Source organism: Pelobates fuscus, chromosome 4 (genome assembly GCF_036172605.1).
Source record: "Pelobates fuscus isolate aPelFus1 chromosome 4, aPelFus1.pri, whole genome shotgun sequence".
NCBI classification, from domain to species: domain Eukaryota; kingdom Metazoa; phylum Chordata; class Amphibia; order Anura; family Pelobatidae; genus Pelobates; species Pelobates fuscus.
Genome location: NC_086320.1, coordinates 351,458,283 through 351,478,456, shown reverse-complemented (window position 1 = coordinate 351,478,456; position 20,174 = coordinate 351,458,283). Strand labels below are relative to the sequence as shown.

At 37.4% G+C, this 20,174-nt stretch overlaps 1 protein-coding gene across 7 annotated transcripts in view; it reads left to right on the top strand.

Moving 5' to 3' along the window:
* ABI1 (abl interactor 1) overlaps positions 1–19,466 on the top strand; it is a 62,504-nt gene extending 43,038 nt beyond the window's left edge. The window contains exons 4-12 of one of the 7 annotated variants that reach the window (XM_063452583.1): positions 2,607–2,621; positions 4,197–4,297; positions 4,747–4,887; positions 7,716–7,816; positions 8,715–8,777; positions 11,243–11,419; positions 12,849–12,935; positions 16,832–17,017; positions 18,247–19,466. In XM_063452583.1, coding sequence (XP_063308653.1) covers positions 2,607–2,621; positions 4,197–4,297; positions 4,747–4,887; positions 7,716–7,816; positions 8,715–8,777; positions 11,243–11,419; positions 12,849–12,935; positions 16,832–17,017; positions 18,247–18,422 — 1,047 coding nt within the window. In that variant the 3' untranslated portion in view covers positions 18,423–19,466. The remainder of the gene's footprint in view (positions 1–2,606; positions 2,622–4,196; positions 4,298–4,746; positions 4,888–7,715; positions 7,817–8,714; positions 8,778–11,242; positions 11,420–12,848; positions 12,936–16,831; positions 17,018–18,246) is intronic. The other 6 variants (XM_063452587.1, XM_063452584.1, XM_063452585.1 and 3 more) reach the window with 6 other exon arrangements.
* Positions 19,467–20,174: the final 708 nt, after the last annotated feature.

The following is a 20,174-nucleotide window of genomic DNA, read 5'->3' as shown; positions in this document are numbered from 1 at the left end:
TTTTTTTCCCCATTATGTTTCCTGTAAGTCATTAGCGTAAAAATGACCAGATTACAAATAGCCATCATGATTATATGCATTTTTCTCTTATTCTTTCATCTATACAGGACACTGGCTAACTACTAGCCTAATGTCGTCCTTATTCAAAATGCTGATATGCAAGATGACATGCATAAACCACCTTCACAAAGAACTGTAAGGACGGGGGATAATTGTATAACATGCCTGTTAAATGCTATCGCAGTAGACCGTTTTACCAAACCCCTATCATATCGCTCCCCCCCCACCCCCCAAATGATCATTTTTACTGTTTTTTTAAGCTTTGTTTTTATTTTGGTATTTCAAGGATAAAATATGCAGTGCCCGTAATTTGTAGTGGAATTACTGCTAAATCCTTCCTATGGCCTAAAATGAATCCTTGGCGTTTACAGCTATGAGGATGGGTTCCCTTTGAATCTATAGACTGTGCCTCCGTTAAGGAGACATGTATATTTGCAAGTCTTATCAAGAAGAACCTATGGTGTCCTGTATTATAATGCCTTATTGATCAGAATATCGTGCCCAGACAATATTTGTGTCTGGAAACATAGAATATCCGGTAAATCGGACAAGGAGTCTGACACAAGAATATTAAATTCCCCCTCACCATATCTTTCAATTCTTTCCCTTTGATGCCATGTGATTAGTTTAACCCATTCCTTGCATGTGTTGGCTTATTGGAAAATAAATGACCCCCAATGTCCATCACACCAGCACATGTACACAATCACACAGTGCCAGAGAAATGTTAAAGGCAGGTTTTTTTTTTGTTCATGATATTATATTTTAAATACTTTAATGCCCTTTGGCTTCTCTGCAACAACCTCTGAAAATTTCAGCTAATCTCTGGATCTGGTAGAATTAAGCTTTTTTGATCTTATTCAATACCATATCCTCCTTCCTGCTTTTTCTCAACAAACATAATTGGGGGAAATTTAACATTTGCGAAACAGCGGTCTGTTACACATATAAACAAAACCGATAGACACACACTGGCCTTTTTAAAAAAAAAAAAAAAGCAGCAGTGTTTTTACTCCTGCAATGAACAGTTTTACAGAAGTGTTTTTAACCCTTGAAACACTAGATCTCAAGTATCCATACCCCTTGCCAAGCTTATTTGAGCAGGACTTGCTTCACCTCTCGTCTCTGTTTCAGCTACTAGTCAATTGTCCCCATTCTATAATTGTAAAGAGATGCGAAATATGTTGGCGCTATATAAATAATAATTTTAATGCATTATTGGGATATTTGTTTTATATGATACTTTAGAATTAGTTTTCTGGCAAATAAAAGTACCAATCTATGTTTCCAAAAGACATGACTTCTATGGCAAGCACATGTCACTCAATATCTTGTATATGGTCTTGCATAGCTTTTTTTTTTTTTTTTTTTTTTTTTTTAAGGAAAGCCAGTAGAGCAGCAGCCTTGTGGGTAATCTAATTTTGGCTACTTAGTGATTTTTTTTTTTCTTTTTTCAAACGACGTTGTATTGGTGCTCTGTGAGATGCCACGGTCCTCCTTAATGTAGATTCCTGTTTGCATCGTTCGTGTTATTCTTCGACATTTCAGTAACTTGACACTACAATTTATTAAAGAAGAATAACGTAGATTTTGGAAAACCAGAGTCCAGAAATATAAAATATTCATTTTTTTATTTTATTTTTTATTTATGAATTTGTTTCTTAAGCAGTTTTACATTGTCAACTTGAAACTTTCAATTTATTTAAGCTTCTGGTCTAGAATACGCTACACGGAAGACTATCACCTTCTTCACAAAGCTGTACTCCATTCCTTTCCAAAGACATGCGCCCTGCCTTCCTAGCTTTGCATGAGCTGACTTCATTGCTGCTATTTTATTCACTTCCTTTTTTTTTTTTTTATTCCAGGAAGCTGCGGTCTGTAACCTCGTACATAACGGAGGTTACAGCTGGCAGGGAGGGATAGAAAGGTTATTTGCTTCAGTCCTTTTGCACAGCTGTGAATACTGTACAGATGGCTGCATTGAGCTAATGCAGTAGATGTGCCATTGGATGTTTGCAGGGAGACTTGCTTTGTGGCTACTAGCAAGACTTTGCCTGCATGATCTGGCTGTATTGGATGATCACAGACAGCTGCTAATTGCCGTCTGTTATATCCAGACTGGGGTACCAGTTTTGATTAAAACCATTATATCTGCAGAGCTGTTAAATAAAACAAAGCCTACTGCCCCGCTCGTAGCTCTAAAAATAAATAGATACAAATTTATTGGCAAATTTGACTTATTTTTTTTTTTTTTTTTTTTTAATAACTGGTTGTGTGGTTTTTATTTTTTATTTTTTTTTACTGGTCATGTATATATTAGACGTGAGTCAGATTGTGGTTAATGTTACTTCAAAAATCCACCATGGATTTAAAAAAAAATAAATAAAAAAATTCTATCACATCAATATTCTACTCTATAATCTATATCTCCCCCATGTTTAAAGGATGTCGTCCCCTGTGTGTTATATTTGACCTCTTATATGCATTGTGATGATCAATTAATTTTCACCTTTTTTTTTTTTGTTTTCCCTTTTGCCATCATTAAGTGGCTAAAAGCCAAGGTAAGAGAAGTTACGTTTCACATTTGATCCCAACTGTTACTATAACCCAGGCTGCAGCTCTATCAATCAGTGAAATATTGCATCCCTTTCCTCCTGTCTCCTCTCCTTCCCTCGCTGAACACTAGTTACATTAGTCCAGTTTTGGCTTCATGTGACCATGTAGATCAGATATGTTGACATAACACTAGTAACTGAGCCATTCATTTGTGTGACTTACAATGCTTTCTCATTTTATAGATAACCCTGCTTTTCCCTGACCTGCATTTGTACAAAAGGTTTCCCAGACATGTTGTACAGTTTAGTGCAGTGATGCTTAACCTTGCAAGCTGAAGTTTGTGGACTATATTTCCTTTGATGCTTTGCACGGTTTAGCCATCACTGATTTAGTAAGAGGTGAATGTCAAAGGACTGCTCTGTAGAACCATGAAGTGTGTTTTAAAACTTCCATTAAGTGTTTAATTAATCAATTTTTTTCTGAAAAGTAGAGTATCTGATTATTTTCTTCACATGATGTCCAGGAGGGTATATTTACGAAGGGTCGATAGTCCTTGCCCCTCCCGCCCCAGTTAAATTACAAAGAATGTTATCCTTAGCACTCTAGATTGCTTGTGAAATACTTTGCCAATGGATGCTCTGACAGTCTGAGACCTATGTCACTTGGAAGCATCACTGCTATAACGCATGTTTGATACGTTTGTTATCATTCTATATTCTACCAAGATTCTGTAATTATAAATTCAATGCATATAGAGGAGAAAAAAACAAACAAAAAACCCCCAAACAAACAGTAATAAAATGTCTTATGTTGGGTTATTCTAAATCAAGTCAATCGGAAAGCGCCATTGGTTTTTCAAATGGCCAAAATAGACAGTTCTCCCATTTTTTTTTTTTTTACGACCTCATTCAGTTGTTGAATGTCATATCGTACCCATCAATTCGATGTTTGCTTGCATAGTATAGATTTCAACTGTTCAATAATATAGTGGATTTAGGAAACCGTGAAATGATCTAGCTAGGTTTGAACAAACTGGCTATCAGCCATGGCCCTTATAATAGCAAACTGTCAAAAGCAATCTTTTTTTGGGCTAATTATTTTGACTGCTATGGAGGTATTTCTCCCTGTTTCACCAAGAAATAGAACTGCCTTCTGCAGGTGACTATCTGGATCATTGGCTTTAGACCCTTCCCAAAAAAATGTCTGACATTCGTTTTACTGGATTTTGACAAATGTACCATTCAATATCATAGCAGAAATTACTCACAGATAAATCATTTCGACCTCAAGTAAATTATCCCCCATGGTTTTAAACCTCCCTTTTTTAAATGATTTGTATTTGTTAAACCTTTTGAGCGGAAACAGATCAGTATTTGACCCTTCTAAATTAAAGAATGGAGTAGTAACAAGACTTTAGACAAAACCACAAACATTGTGTATTAAAATGTAATTGTGCTGTGTCTGGGAATCCTGACATATTTTTTTTATTTTTTATTTCTTAATGAAAATATTTTGAAAATGCTATGTATGGAGAAATATGTTTAAAACCATGAATAATACAGTTTTTGTTTGTTCATCAGCATGGAGGAAATCAAGCGGCAAGAACTGGTACCTTGACCAGGACAAATCCACCCACGCAAAAACCGCCAAGTCCACCAATGGCTGGCCGCGGAACTTTGGGGTAAGAATGTGTTGTAACTGTTGGCAATTGATGTTAAATTGGAAGAAATACATTCTCTAACTGGCCTAATGTTTTTGGTCCATATTAAACGGGATAAAATAATTTGCTGTGTCTGTATGTATTACATATGTCACTCAGTTTATTTTTTTTGGCAAACTGATTTCTGATGCCTTCATTCAAACATCTTACAATGAGTGAGATTAGTGTAGTGCTGCTTGCTTAAAAGCGGACATCGGAAAATGGTTTTGGTAGGCTAATGTGGAAAGGGAGAGCTCTAGAGATGCTCTTGTGTATAATGCAGATCTCTGTACCAGTGCGATTACATCACATTCTGCGTAATATTTGTATTTGTGTAAACACAATTTCCTAAGCAGTATTGATTGCACTGTTGAAGCACAGCACGGGTATATATTTTCATAAAACACTGTTGCTCATTTCTGTTGTGGTAGGAGAAATACACCGTACAAAACGCTGGAGCCAGTCAAGCCTCCCACGGTTCCGAATGATTACATGACCAGTCCTGCTAGAATTGGCAGCCAGCACAGTCCTGGAAGAACAGCATCCCTGAATCAGAGACCAAGAACACACAGGTAAGGAATGTGACGATTCTCATACATTTTTAGGGAGTGTATAAGCAATTGTAAACCGCTATATTACTCCTGTATTGGCTTCCTATTTGTTTGATAAAACCATGAGTAGAGATTTTGCCTGTGCCACACAAGTTCTTCCTTGTGAGGTGTCCCTGCAATTCTTCCTTTATAATGAGATTTACACATTTATTAAAAAAGATAACCTATTTAACTATGAAAATGTTTAATTTTAGGTAAAACTTAAATTATTGTACATTTTTCAAGGTTTGTTTAAGCCCTCTGCACATATAATGTATACTTAGATCTGTACACTACCAATCAGCAGAAACTATCCAAAAAGTTAACATTTTAAAGCCTTTTCAATAAATTGTAAGGAGCTCACTGCAAATTTTAAAGTTAGTTTTTTTTTTTTTCAAATTTAGGACACATAAAATCGGAAACAAATTCCAGTTTATGCAGGTCGTCATTTCTAATGTTTTGGCATTTTGAAATTCACTTTGAATTCTCTGCCAATATCTCCTAAAAGTAAAATCTGGCAACTCAAATTCTTCTTCCTACACTTAACAAAATCATAAACGCAACACTTTTGTTTTTGCCCCCATTTTTCATCAGCATCCACCTCACAGGTGTGGCATATCAAGATGCTGATTAGACAGCATGATTATTGCAAAGGTGTGCCTTAGGCTGGCCACAATAAAAGGCCACTCTAAAATGTGCAGGTTTATCACACAGCACAATGCCACAGATGTTACAAATTTTGAGGGAGCGTGCAATTAGCATGCTGACTGCAGGAATATCCACCAGAGCTGTTGCCCATGAATTGAATGTTCATTTCCCTACCATAAGCAGTCTCCAAAGGTGTTTCAGAAAATTTGGAGGTACATTCAACCGGCCTCACAACCGCACACCATGTGTAACCACACCAGCCCAGGACCTCCACATCCAGCATCTTCGCCTCCAAGATCATCTGAGACCAGCCACCTGGACAGCTGCTGCAACAATCGGTTTGCATAACCAAAGAATTTCTGCACAAATGGTCAGAAACTGTCTCAGGGAAGCTCATCTGCATGCTCGTCGTCGTAACAGACTTGAGTGAGCAAATGCTCACATTTGATGGCGTCTGGCACTTTGGAGAGGTGTTCTCTTCACGGATGAATCCCATGTTTTCACTGTACAGGGCAGAAGGCAGACAGTGTGTATGGTGTTGCGTGGGTGAGCGGTTTGCTGATGTCAACATTGTGGATACAGTGGCCCACTGACGAAGGTGCTCTTGCATAGTACTGAAACGCGCGCCAGGCGTTTTGATTTTTATTTTCTATGGACACTACACATTGATCACGGCATGGCACTGAATTTGTTTCACTGTTACCTTTTTTTACTTTAAGTAGATATTATGTTATATTTATCTACCAGTGTAGAGGTCTAGTAGTTACATTTAGAAAGTGAGAGAACTTACCATTCAAACTGCTAGTTTTATATGCAGTACTTGCTACTATCTGTCCCTTTCACTTTCTTTCAGAGGACCTCTTTGTAACTTATACTCTATTCATAGATATGCCGTGAGCATTCTAAGCTTCACGATATCCAAGCTTTGTACCTCCTATAATCTTTGTATGTATGTATGTATGTATGTATGTATACTATCATACCCTTTCTACTGGTTCTCTTAGGAGGCAGCGTTCTATACTATTATGTGCTTATCTAAGTGATTACTGGATACGCTGCCCCAATCAGCATTTTCAAGACCTTATATAGTTTGTGATTACTGTATTACACGAAGTGCATTTGCACATTAGAGGCTAGATTTAGGTGGTAGTTTAATTTACTCTTTTGCTCCCTGTCTGATATACTAGATATAATCGTATAAATACTGCAGTAGCATATTGAGCCAGATTAATTAAAGCTCACATTAGCTGTCTGCTGTCTTTTTGATTATAATAGTGATATATGTATATCATCCAGGATTTATGCTCTATCTACTTTTTTAATTTACTTTATACAGGGATATTTTAACCTTTGTACATAATGTATATAATAGACTTCTCCTAGACTAGAGTATCTTTCCAGGTATACACAGCTAGCTACATTTGTCTTGACATTTGTAGATAGCGTTCTGTGTTCTCTTTTTGTTTTCTCCATCTTTGAGGTAAGCTCATGAAAAATGGAGGCAAAAACAAAAGTGTTGTGTTTATAATTTTGTTCAGTGTATATGAACTATCCAATGATTACATAATGAATACCATGAAAAGATTATCATCTACTTAAAGGATCACTCACTGCTCCCCCCTGTTTTCGAACAGTAGCACTGTCACACTAACAACAATATTGGTATTGTAAAGTGGCCAGCAGAGGCGAGAGGAGGCAGACTGGACAAGTGTCGGGGGGGCCCCAAGTTAGGCATTTAAGGTATATTCCAAGGACCATAACTACTACAACCATGGTGCCAGTGTAAGACGAACAGTTGCTTGATCTCAGCCAGTGAGCTAGTCTTGCATTTGTAGGGGTTAACAGAGTTTTTTGCTTAGGAACTACTAGCTTTCCGTCGTTAATAGTGGGGAAGATTCAAGGGCACTCGTGGCAGCCTAACCATTATGTTCAATAAATGGTTTAACACCTTGGGGTGAGACTGAAAGATTGAGATAGTGTTAGTTTTGGTGGGGGGATTACTTTAATTTTTGTATCTCTGAAAAAATGTATAAGAGAATGTAATCTTTCATGAACTGTACGGTGGCATTTTCTCAAGCTGTGCTATTTTCATTTTTACCTTTATTTGCTATATTGTATTCATATCCACTCATGATTCCTTTTTTTTCTTTAATTTGAAACAGTGGCAGCAGTGGAGGAAGTGGTAGTCGGGAAAATAGTGGAAGCAGCAGCATTGGTATTCCCATAGCTGTGCCAACGCCATCTCCACCAACTATTGGGCAAGGTAGGGCTTGTTTCATTTGAGTTAATCTTGTCATAATCTATATTATTGATCACGGTTAGCCTACCTTCAACACGCCAGATGCTGTGGACTACATCTCCCATAATCCTCTTACATCCATAGTGCTGACAAAGCATCAAGGGAGATGTATTCCACAATATCTGGGTTGCCGAAGGTTGCCTACCTCTGAGAAAGACTAAAATTCAGTCATAGAGGAAGCATTTTGTGGCATGAGGCAATGTTTAAATAAGGGATGCTAGAGATTTTAGAGGGAGCTTAAATTTGAGATGGGCAAAGTAAATGTGCTCTTAATGGCTGAGATTTATTGTCCGTTCTGGCAAGTAGAGCAGTTTAACGTAACTAGTGTAAATACGAGCGATTTTTCTCGGTTCTGCTTTATAAAAAGTGTGTGTGTTTGTGTCTGTCAGTTACCAGGCACTGTGAATGTCTTTGTTTTTTTCGTTTTTTTTTATGAATTTGTCTTTTGCAAGACCACAATTGGTTAAGCTAGGTATGTGAATGATATATTTATTTTTGCAGGAATCCGTTACAGCAGTTATGAAATTGACTCCTGCTGTGTGAATCTAAAGTGAAGAATAGAATTGTATGATTCATTCCAAATAGGACCGTCAATTATACATCCACATTATAAAGTGCTTATTACTACACTTTAGTGTGCTGCTCTGATTCCTGCAAACTTATCCTGATTTATGATTTTATTGTATCTGTTAGGAAAACAACTTGTCTTAAAACAACTAGTATCTGAATTAAGCACAAGTCTGTAATGACAAAAAATATATATTAATGGGTGATGTGACATTTATGTTGACTGTTTAGTCTTGAAAGTGTCGCACTGTCATACCTGACATTATACGTTATTTTACTACTAACAATCCCCCAGGTACTATTGGTGGCCCACCACCTGCGCCACCAGCTCCGCCCCCACCTCCACCCCTTCCTCCAGGTGAGACTTCAGTATTGTAGAATATGGATGTCTTCCTGCATTAATTCATGGTGTTTAAAGGGTCTTTCAATGACTGTAGATACATTTCCTGGTGTCATAAATCAATGTGTTAACCTTGTCTAATACAACTTTCTAATAACTATTAATTTATATAGTGTGAAAACATTTAAAGTGAACACACAAAAAAATCCAATGGTAATTTAACCCCTTAAGGACACATGACATGTGTGACATGTCATGATTCCCTTTTATTCCAGAAGTTTGGTCCTTAAGGACCAAATTATAGACTGTAATTCCATAATTTAAAAGAGCCAAGTTTTGGCAAATAAGCACTACCAGATGGTGCTGCATCCCGTTTTGTTATATCACTAACATTTATTGGGAGTTGGACATAGCAATAATAGGGATTGATCAGTACAAAGTGCCGTGGGGGTTTGCAAAAATTGAAACCGGAAAAAGAATACTTACAAAATGATGAGACTAGAACTTGACCTGAATTGGCTTTAACCCTAAGCTTAGTTTGGCTTTAATTAACCAAAATCATTTGATAATTTTAAACGACCACTATAGTGCCCTGAGGGTGCTCCCACCCTCAGGGACCCACTCCTGTGGAGCTGAGGGGGGAGGAAGGAGTTTATCGCTTACCTCTTTTCTAGCGCCGGGCTCCCTCGGCGCTGGAGACTCTCCTCCCTCTACTTCAGTCATTGGCTGAATGCGCATGCGCGGCAAGAGCCGCGCGCATTCAGCCTGTCCATAGGAAAGCATTCTCAATGCTTTCATATGGACGCTGGCGTCTTCCCACTGTGAAAATCAGTGAGAAGCGCGGAAGCGCATCTAGCGGCTGTCAATGAGACAGCCTCTAGAGGCAGGATTAACCCAATATTGTATGCGCTACGGAATCTGTTGGCGCTATATAAATGGCAATAATAAGAATATGTAAACATAGCAGTTTCTCTGAAACTATGTTTACAGAAAAAAGGGTTAAACCTAGCTGGACCTGGCACCCAGACCACTTCATTAAGCTGAAGTGGTCTGGGTGCCAATAGTGGTCCTTTAATACATTGACCGTTACCAACTCACCTGCAACATTCATCTTACGGAATCTTTTTAATATTTTTCATATATTTTATTTTCTTTTTTTCTAACGATGAGTTAAATATTCCCCCAAGTATACCGAATATCAAGAATTTAAACTAAAATCCTGTCTGGTTGCTTGGTTTGAGGTCTACGCCAAGATAGATTAACCTATGAAGTTTAACAGGTAGTGGAGCATCGCCCGGGTCCCCCCGGAAGTACTACATGGTAGTTAAGTGAGCATTATCAACAGTCAAGTTAGGGCTGAGACTGTCATCTTGTAGCACGAACAAGTTTTTAACACCCACTGAATGTGAGCGTGGGAAAGGCAGTAAACATAAGTATGCTGAGATTAGTATTTTTTGTGTGTTCTCTTCTCATTAGAGATTTGTTTTCTTGCAGACTTTTCTTTTGCATTTGTAGATGTAGCATTGTAACTTTAAAATTATTAGATATTTCTTTGTGTGCGAAAACATATACACTTTGCTAACAGAAGGAAAATACTACATCAATCCAATACTATATCAATCCAATAATTAAAATAAACAACAAAAATGTGTAGTGGTTTATTGCAACTTTTAATGAGCACACTCGAAAACTGATATTTGTGATTTTGAAAAATGTAAAAGAAATGTTTGCAAGAGTTGAAACTATGAAATTTTGACGTAAATGAGCATGAATATAAAAATCTAAAAAATAATGCTAATCCAAACTGCCTAATTTTCTGGTGATGGGTTATTGTGGACATTTAAGTTAAATAAAAAATTTATTTTACAGAATTAATTTTATTAATTTAATGGTCTCCTGTGTGATGGCTATGTTGAGCATATCATATGTTTTTACAGTTTCCAAGGGAATGCCCAAGCACTATAAACAATGTAGATCACAAACCTCTGGAGTCCCAATAAAGGTTACATTAGCTATGCGTTATTGCACAGTTAGGCCGCATCTAGTATCCAGCTCTTATGGACTGCAACTCTCATCATGGAGTGTTTGAGGTTGCCTTAGCCTGGTACTTGTATAGGTGCAGCTTGAATTGTTGTTTATATTCAGATTTAAGTTTCAGCAAAAGACTTCTCCACTTGTGTTTAATCTAGTGCGATCCTCAGCACTTTACGTTCTGCTATGTAAAACCTTTAAAATACTCCAGGTTTTAATTTTTTTTTTTTTTTTTTTAATATTGCTCTCTTTCTAGAAGATATCGTTAAGGCCATATTAACATTCTATTTTGTCAGAGATATTGAAGCTGTTCCCTGGCAATTTCTTTTCAAACTTGCCTATAGCTGGCGTTTCCAGGAAGAACTTCAATGCTCGCTGGTTCAAATTCTTGGTTCTAGTGTTCATCGAATAAGCAAAATCTAACATTTTTCCCCCCATCTAATTACTTACAGTGAGTGGTGGTACCATTCCTGGATCCCAGTTTGGCTCTATGACCAGGCAGATCTCACGACACAACTCAAACACGTCTTCTGCCTCTTCTGGCGGCTACAGACGAACCCCGTCTGTGACCTCTCAATACTCTGCTCAACCCCATGTCAACGGTGGTCCACTTTACTCTCAAAACTCAAGTAAGATTTTCAGTTTGTCTCCTTCAACATTCTATTTAATTTCACTGCAAATTCTAGAGTTCATCCCTTTACAGGAGAATTCACAGTTTTTACTAAAAAAAATAATAATAATAAAAAAAAAAAATTGTTTAGAATTTCACTTCTAAACCAAAACCTAGTAATATATTTAGATTTTTTAAATGTTTCTATGTTTGCAACCCGTTATGTTTTGGTTAGAGTGAAAGTTTGAGTCTTTGGGAGAATAAGGTTCGTTAAAAGTATATCTATGTGATGGATATTTCTGATACCATTACAAAACTGAAAAGCAGTCTTATTGTGCTTTCAGACTATTCCTATCCTGCTTGATACGTTATTGTTTTGCCGTGTTTGTCCTTGTTTTTGTGTTTGTCAAAGTGTTTATTAATTTCCATCTTAATTGAAGAGGATCATTTTGTTATTAAATATCCTTTGAAAATAATAGTTTTATGTGTAATTTTAATGGGAAAAGTGATGACTACACTGTTACTACAAATTACTTTTCCTGAGTGATCCCAAACTTGAGGGACGGATCATGGCAAATCAAACCTAAATTAAATCTGCTCCAAGCCTTTTAATGGTTATAGGACAGCAGCTTTGCTCATACAATATGTTCCGTGGACAACATTTTTGTCAATCTGATGTAGGTTAATATAGCTGGTTGAATTCTCATCAGGAAACCTAAAACTCCATTAGAAAGAAAACCCAAATATGTTTTTATTTATCCATTAAACATGCCAATAAAATCACGGACAAGCTTGAACATTGACTAGATTTATTTTAGTGCAGATTGCCAGTAGCTCCTGTAGCAAAGTCTGACTTGTATTTGCTATTAAAAGGCCTTGCATCTCTTTAACGTGGCGGTGGGTAAGTCACTAAACGAGTTGTGGTACGTTTACATTCAAGTTACATACACTGACTAGGCCAAAAGTTAGTTTGAAAAAAAAATCTATATATTTTTTTTTTTTCTTTTTCATTTCTGCTATTGAGGCCTAAATTGCAGACTGTCAAGTGTCTCGGTTGGTTAGTGCACCAGCTGTTGTATTTTAAGTAGCTGAACAAACATCGGGGGTCATGAGATAGCTTCTTAGCATGATCACCTTGAATGCCATTGAGCAGTACAAATCTAAATTGATCCTCCCTGGTGAAATAATTCTTATTTTGTCTTGAATGTCAACTCACCACAGCTCAAAGTGCATTGAATAAAGCTCTGGAAGTAATTTCACTCTATCTTTAATTGGCCACACCGTAATTGAGGTTTGCACAGTCCATGTTCGAGGGTTTCCTTGTCAGTTCAATGTGGTTTGTTTCATAATTGTTACTGTTTCTGCTTCAGGTCTTTGTAACTGACTGCTGCTTGTTTGTCTCTTTTCTCTCTGTTTTACCTCTTCCATTGTGGCGTTGTTGCTTCCAGTTTCTCTCGCTTCTCCCCCTCCCCCAATGCCTCAATTGACTCCACAGATACCTCTCACAGGCTTCGTGGCCAGAGTGCAGGAAAACAGTAAGTTTCTTCCACGTACGCTGCTGGTGGAGCACTTGGCATGCATGGCTAGCACACACTGCATCTGCCACTTGGCTATTAACTTTGCACTAGGGTCTGTGCCCTCCGTGAGCCCAGTAAATGGGTAATACAAATATGCATGGAGTTTAAGATTCTATAAATTTACCCGCAGATTCTGCAATGGGTTATTGTACATTAACATGCTTTGTGGGGAAAAAAAAAAGACAAATGACTGGAATCTGGATAGCTAACGTTATTTATTATGCTGTGATTGACTGCGTTTAGATTTGCACATGAAGTTAAAGGGATCCCATCTTCAGAATTGTGTTTGGAACTAGACTCTTGCACTCAGCCTAACATGAAGTCTACAAATGGACACAAAATAGAACAAGTTGTATCTCTTCATTCAGTGCAGTCATTTCTCAGATTACATGCATTTACACTATATTCTGGCACAGATTGTTTTGTTCAGTCGAGGGGTATCCGAACACCAGACTTTGTAGTTCTTGTGATTAATCCTTGATTAAATAATCTGTGAACCAATGTTTATAGCAGGGATATCGCTAAAGAAGGGCAGGCCAAAAGATGGCCGACAGGTCCCATGATGCTTTGTAAGCCTTAAGTCTGACAACGTATCATTGGCGTTGTAGTTCAATGGCTGGAACCTGGTCACTGCGTCAAGCACTATAAATGTAGTTTTACATTGTACCTAATGGTGGTAGTGACATTACAGTAAACAAGATTAAATATTAAAAACAAAAAAAAAGTTCTCTAACATTCTAAAATAACTGGCAATGTAAGAAAGTTTTGCTTTAAGGATTCAAAATAAATTTTGAGATCCTAGCTATCTTAATGTTGCTAAATATAGGCAGCAGGTTCATTGTGCTGATATACGCATTTGGATCGATAACAAATCACAAACTTGTTCATAATAATTCCCTGCATTATATCCAGGATGTCTGCAATGACTTGACAAAAATGTTGTTTGTCAACCCAAAACATTAGCTTTGTGCATACATAGGGGCAGTTTGTAACCCCTTCATGATCTATACCAGGCTCCTACATATGTAGTCACTTAAATGTTTATATGTAGACAAACTATATACAAAGCAAAGGGAGAGTGTTATACTGTTAACCAATAGAACAGATATGATTTGAGGATCCGTGTAATGGGTAATTCATTATTTATTTATAAAATATTTTACCAGGAAAGATGCATTGAGATTTCTCTCATTTTCAAGTATGTCCTGGGTCCACAAAACATTGCATTGTTACAATTGGGGTACAATAAATACAAAATTTAACATAGAACAGGTAGGAAATATATAATCAACCATGACAGGTGCATTCTGTTTTGAGGTATGTAGAAGATTTTAAATTGTGCGGGAGGTCGTTCCACAATTGCAGTGCTCTGTAGGAGGAGGAGGATCGGGCTGCTTTCTTTTTGTATTGAGGTAGACTAAGTAAAGTGTTGTTACTGGATCGGAGCTTATAGGAAGTGGGAACAACCGGGGAAAGCATTGTGTTCAGGTAGGGTGGGAGTTTCCCAGAAAAGCTCTTAAACACAAGGCTGGAAAGATGAAGGGTGCGTCTGGATTCCATTGACAGCCAGTTTAGTTCTTTTAGCATGTCACAATGGTAGGTCCTGTAATTACATTGTAGCACAAATCGGCAGAACGAGTTATACAATGTGTTGAGTTTATTAATGTGGGCTTGCGATGCAGATGCATATACTACATCCCCATAATCAATGATTGGCATCAGCATTTGCTGTACAATCTTTTCCTTCACTGTAGGGCTTAGGCATGATTTGTTTCTGTACAGGGCACCTAGTTTTGGATAAAGTTTAGATGCAAGCTTTTCTATGTGCAGGCCAAAAGATAGATTGGGGTCTAACAACATACCCAAGTATTTGAAAGAGTGGACTGCGGTCAGTGTGCCATTTGAATTTGTTTTGATGGATAGATGAGAATTGTGTAATTTAGGTACTGTTCCAAAGATCATTGTGACAGTTTTGTCAGTGTTCAGGAAGAGTTTGTTTTTTGCGATCCACTTTTCTACCTCTGTAAACTGGTCTTGGAGCACAGCCTCAAGCTGCGGTAGATCGGAATTGCTCACATAGATTACCGGGTCACCTGCGTACACGTGTACATTTGAGGATTTGCAGACATTAGGCAGATTATTTATAAATAATGTAAATAGTAGGGGGCCGAGAATGGAACCTTGGGGGAACACCACACGTGACTGGGAGAGGGAGGGAGTCGCTGTCAGAAATGAACACATATTGTGAGCGCTCCGATACATACGATCGAAACCAGTTTAGGTAATACAAAGGTCTTTCAACAAAAGAATCCCATGAGTTTGAAATTCAGCGTTTTGTATCAAAAAAAATCTTACACGCACATCACAGTATATGTATTAAATATAGCTTGCATAAAAATAGGTGAACTTAAATATACATATTGTGGAAGAAAATAGAAATCGGGTTTGTTTTAGACCTGAATACTTGTCTTAGACTGAAAGAGTTGGATTTCCTATAGATGGGCATCATAGCGCCACCTGCTGTCTCAAAATAGCAAGATTTTCTAAAATGTGACTAGGGTGTGATACTGTTCTACACATGCAGTCTTTTAGAATATTTTGTTTCTCCCTGGGACAGAGAAACATGAAAGTCCATTGTGATGCTGTGAATCTTTTTAAAAAGGGAAAATGAAAATCCCCCCCAAAAAGATATAAAAAAGAGGAAAATCCCCAAGCTGTGCAGTTTCTGCATTGAGCTCTTTGAACTAGGAAGTGACTCAGAGCTTGTCCCATATGCAGTGCATCATGGGATTTTGGGGATTTTGAGTTGAATTGTTTAAGTTTTACTATAGAAATCCACCAACTGATTACTCCTGAACGAAGTAGTAACCTAATGTAGTATGAAGCAGAAGTAATTTGGAGTAACATGATTCCTAGTCTGTTGGTGAAGGGCAGAAATTAGGGGGCGTACAGAGCAAAACTAGTTTGGGTGAAAAAAGTTATTAAAATGTAAAAAAAAAAAAAAAAAACACACTGGGCATAGTAATTCCACACTGAGGTGTATGGCATATACCTGTAATGTGAATCTATTGCATTGAATGATATATTAATGGAAAAAAACACATTTATGTGTTGCCGATTTACAGTTAGGAAATCTGCCTTTTTTGAGTCAAAAATTCTGAAGCTCTCACTAAATTGTATCAACAGCCCAATGTCAGGATTTACATTCCAGCATTTGTAGTAATTCCAAGTTAAGAGGAGAATCTGGGAATGCTCGTACTGATAGATTCTTGAGCGCCCTGTAAGTCATTGCAAATTGCTCTGACCTTTTGGTAAAGCACTCATGGCTGGTGATGTGAGAAACACGTGATATTAAATAATGCATGTGTGCCTTTCTTGTACATACTATGAATAAATCATTCAAGGATTAGGACACACATGTGAGTGCATTTACACTGACTGGGGAAGAATGCTCGCTGAATATCTGTGCATTGGGCTTTTTTTTATTATAGTACAGGCAAGACGATTAGAAGCTTTCAGGTGCAAAAGAATGCTTTCCTGCTGAGGCTGATGCATGTTTATCTAATGCATGTACATCAATGGTGTAATCACTATTTTTACTCATTCACCCCTGAGTTCTAGCCTACCCATCCCCTAATGGCCAAAATCAATCTGCCCACAGTTGCTTGGTTGATCTTGAGCTCCACATTTAAAAAAACAAAACAACAATCCAAGAATCACATACAGTAAGTGGTAGCTGATATCAAGTCCAAAACATCAAGGGGTGAAAGGGCATGTTCCCCTCCACCTCTTTATTTTATTTTTTGGTGTGTTCACACAATTTCAATCCACTTTTTTTATTTTTTTTATTTAAGTTGCTGATAGTCCAACACCCCCACCTCCTCCACCACCTGATGAAATCCCAATGTTTGATGATTCCCCTCCTCCCCCACCTCCACCCCCAGTTGACTATGAAGAAGAGGAAGCTGCGGTTGTGCAGTACAGTGACCCATATGCAGACGGCGATCCAATATGGGCACCCAATACCTACCTTGAGAAAGGTAAGAGATCAGCGCTGTGTTTTTACAATTTTCGTGTCCATCCATATTATTTATTTATTTTTTATTATTGTTACCAGGAAGATGTGCGCTCCTTTAAAAATATCATTGTTGAGGTTTTTTTTTTTTATTTGCTGCCTTATGAGTCTCCCACCAGGCTTAGTGTTCTAATTCTGTCAAATACCATACTTCAGTGTAGAGATAAGAAATGGATAGTGTATTGTCAAACACAGAATATTGATGTTTGCTCACAAAAGCCCTATCAGGGTCTCATGGATCAATATGGTGCAACATCCACTCCCTGAGCTAGATGCTCTGATTGGCCTATTGAAACAACTTGGCTATTGTGCTGTGTGCTGCACAGTGGGCTCATCTGGTATACATGTGATTAGTGTAATTTCTAGCTTACACAGACTGGAACAAAAAGAGGAAACATTTATTTTCTTAAATATATCACAAACCGGCCTGATTGCCTTACTCTCTTACCATAGCCATTAACATAATTCCAATGAAGACGCGTTGCAAATTTAGCAAATGGTGCAATAGCTCCGTGCATAGATCTAGCTATTGCTGATCGTATGGTTAGGAGAAAACCGTTGTGGGGCCATAAAGCCAGACTTCCCTTTAACATGAGACGTGTTTTATTAAGCTTGGAACTCCATGGGGCTCAATGGTACTCTGCTCTTCATTGCTAATTCTGTTCCCCTGTTTACCATTCTATGGCTCAATGAACACGTTCAGGATTATTCTCTGGGAACTATGGAGAATTTTAATACAAAGTTATCCAGCTGGCAACATAGCAGAGCAGGGTTTTGTCTACATCAGATATTTTGACCTAAAATTGATAAATTTTCTGCAATTTATCAAATATCCACAACAGAACAAAATACACATATTGGTGTCTAATCTAAAGTATTGGTTTTGTATCGGAAGAGTATACACAACACGTGTGGAGGGGGTGGAATCTGATGAATTTACATTTTGTTTTTAAACTGTTGATCTTTCCTTAACTGTGCACAACTACAGAACTGTGATGGGGATCCTATGGCACAGGTGCCACTCAGAGATGGCACTCTAGAGCAGCCCTTGTTCCTGAAGGCCTGGTTATTGGGGAAGGAGGGTGTCAAATAGTGTATTTTTGGGTGGATCGACATGGTGGGTGGGAAAATATATTTATTTTATCCCTCTATTAACCTAAGTGTTCTTTTTTTTTTTTTTTTTAATCTTTTTAGTTGTTGCCATTTATGATTATGCAAAGGATAAGGATGATGAGCTGTCTTTCATGGAGGGATCAATAATTTACGTAATCAAGAAGAATGACGATGGCTGGTATGAAGGAGTTTCCAATGGTGTAACCGGCCTTTTTCCTGGGAATTATGTTGAAACAATCATGCACTATGCGGATTAAAAATATATTTTTTTTTTTTTAAAGAGAGAACATTGAGTTCAGTACAACACGTCTATTCTGGTTTTAAATTTAATTGTAAGAAGTAACGTCTGCGTATATGTAAAGCCGTGGCTTGGGTTTTTATCTCTTCTTCTTTTAACCTATTCGGCGCCTGCGCACATCTTTGTCGCCAAAAGGGCACAGGCATTTGTGCTATGGTGGAATGTCTTCTCGTGAGCCTCAAAAGACCAATTGCAGACGTATCAACAGGGGGCGCCAGTTGTTTCTGCTTCTGTATTCACTTCTCAGTCGTTGATTTTAATGACCAGCGTAAATATTCCATTGGGTTATAGGGTGTAGTATTTAATAATGAATTCATCTTGTGCCATTGCATTTTTATTTTCAGTGCAGCATGGAAACTAACACTAAGTTAGACGAACATTAACAGTTGGACTATGATTTAATGCTACTACCGCTGGTCGTACTGCCTTTTAATTAGATAATCGCTCATTCTAATTATTAAACAATTTGTTTAAAGCATGCATACAGAACTTATGTACTGAAATATTTTTTTAAGAATCCACAATGCTTCCAATATATTGTAACATTTACCATGAGTACTCACACATTCAAGGATTTGTGAAGTCTTTTAAAGTGTCCATTTGTGAATCAAAAAAAAAAAAATGGTTGTAATATGTATTTTGTAATTTGTATGCATTTCTTTTCTTCAACCATTTTGAATATCACTTTCCTGAATACATAACTGCTTTAATGGACTGTACCTTTCTGGTTTTAAATTCTGGGGAAAAAATGTCTTTTGACGTACTTTGGGGGCGCTTATATTATATCCAATCACGAAAAGAAAATAATTGGTCAGATACAGTAAAGCCAATTCTGATGAAAATACTTTTCTTTGATTTTTAAATAGTAGTGTTTCCTATTACTGTTGTCAAAAACTGCTTTCTGAGGTTTAATATAAATGAATCATTGATTTATTGCTAGTATCCTGTATGACATGTTTTATCATTCAAATAGTACACCAAGGACAAATTTTGGACTTTGATATATATATAAAAAAAAAGTATTTTAAAAAGTTTGTAGAGAGAGCCCATGTTTTGTATTTGCTAAATTGTCCTTAATTAACTGGGTTGCACAACATCTCCAAACTTTGCACTTCTGCACCGAGCTCATCCTGACAAAAAAGTGACTTGTTTCTCTTCATATTTCAAGCGGCTCTGTTTTGTTCTTCATGCTGTGGGAAGTTTACCATTCTATGAGATTCTTTTGACTGATGGAATGTGTGTAAATTAGCTTAGCAACATCAGTGGAACTTTGCTTTAGAAACTGCCAATTCCAAAAGATCATACTCCCCGTTAAAAAAAATAGTTGCTACTTTTTCTATATGTGTATATATATATATATAAAAAAAAAAAATGAAAAATAGGACCAAAAAAAAAAAGGATTAATTTTAAATGCAAAACCTGCAAAGTAACAGAGCCGCTTTAACGTTTCTGTGTACTGAATCCATAAGTGAGGCTTTGTGAATAGGCAGAGTTTCTGGGAATTTCTACTGACCGTATAAACCGCTGCTGTATTTCTACTGACCGCTAACAGCTGTACTGCGAACCCCAGAAGTGCCTTGAGCGAAGTATTAGGAACAAAATGGAAAACACTGCTGGTTGGGACGGAGAGGCAGAAGAGGTTGGCATATACAGCAAAAATATGGTAATAAATCAAAACGGCTACTTTCTCTACCTAAATCTTTTTTCTGTC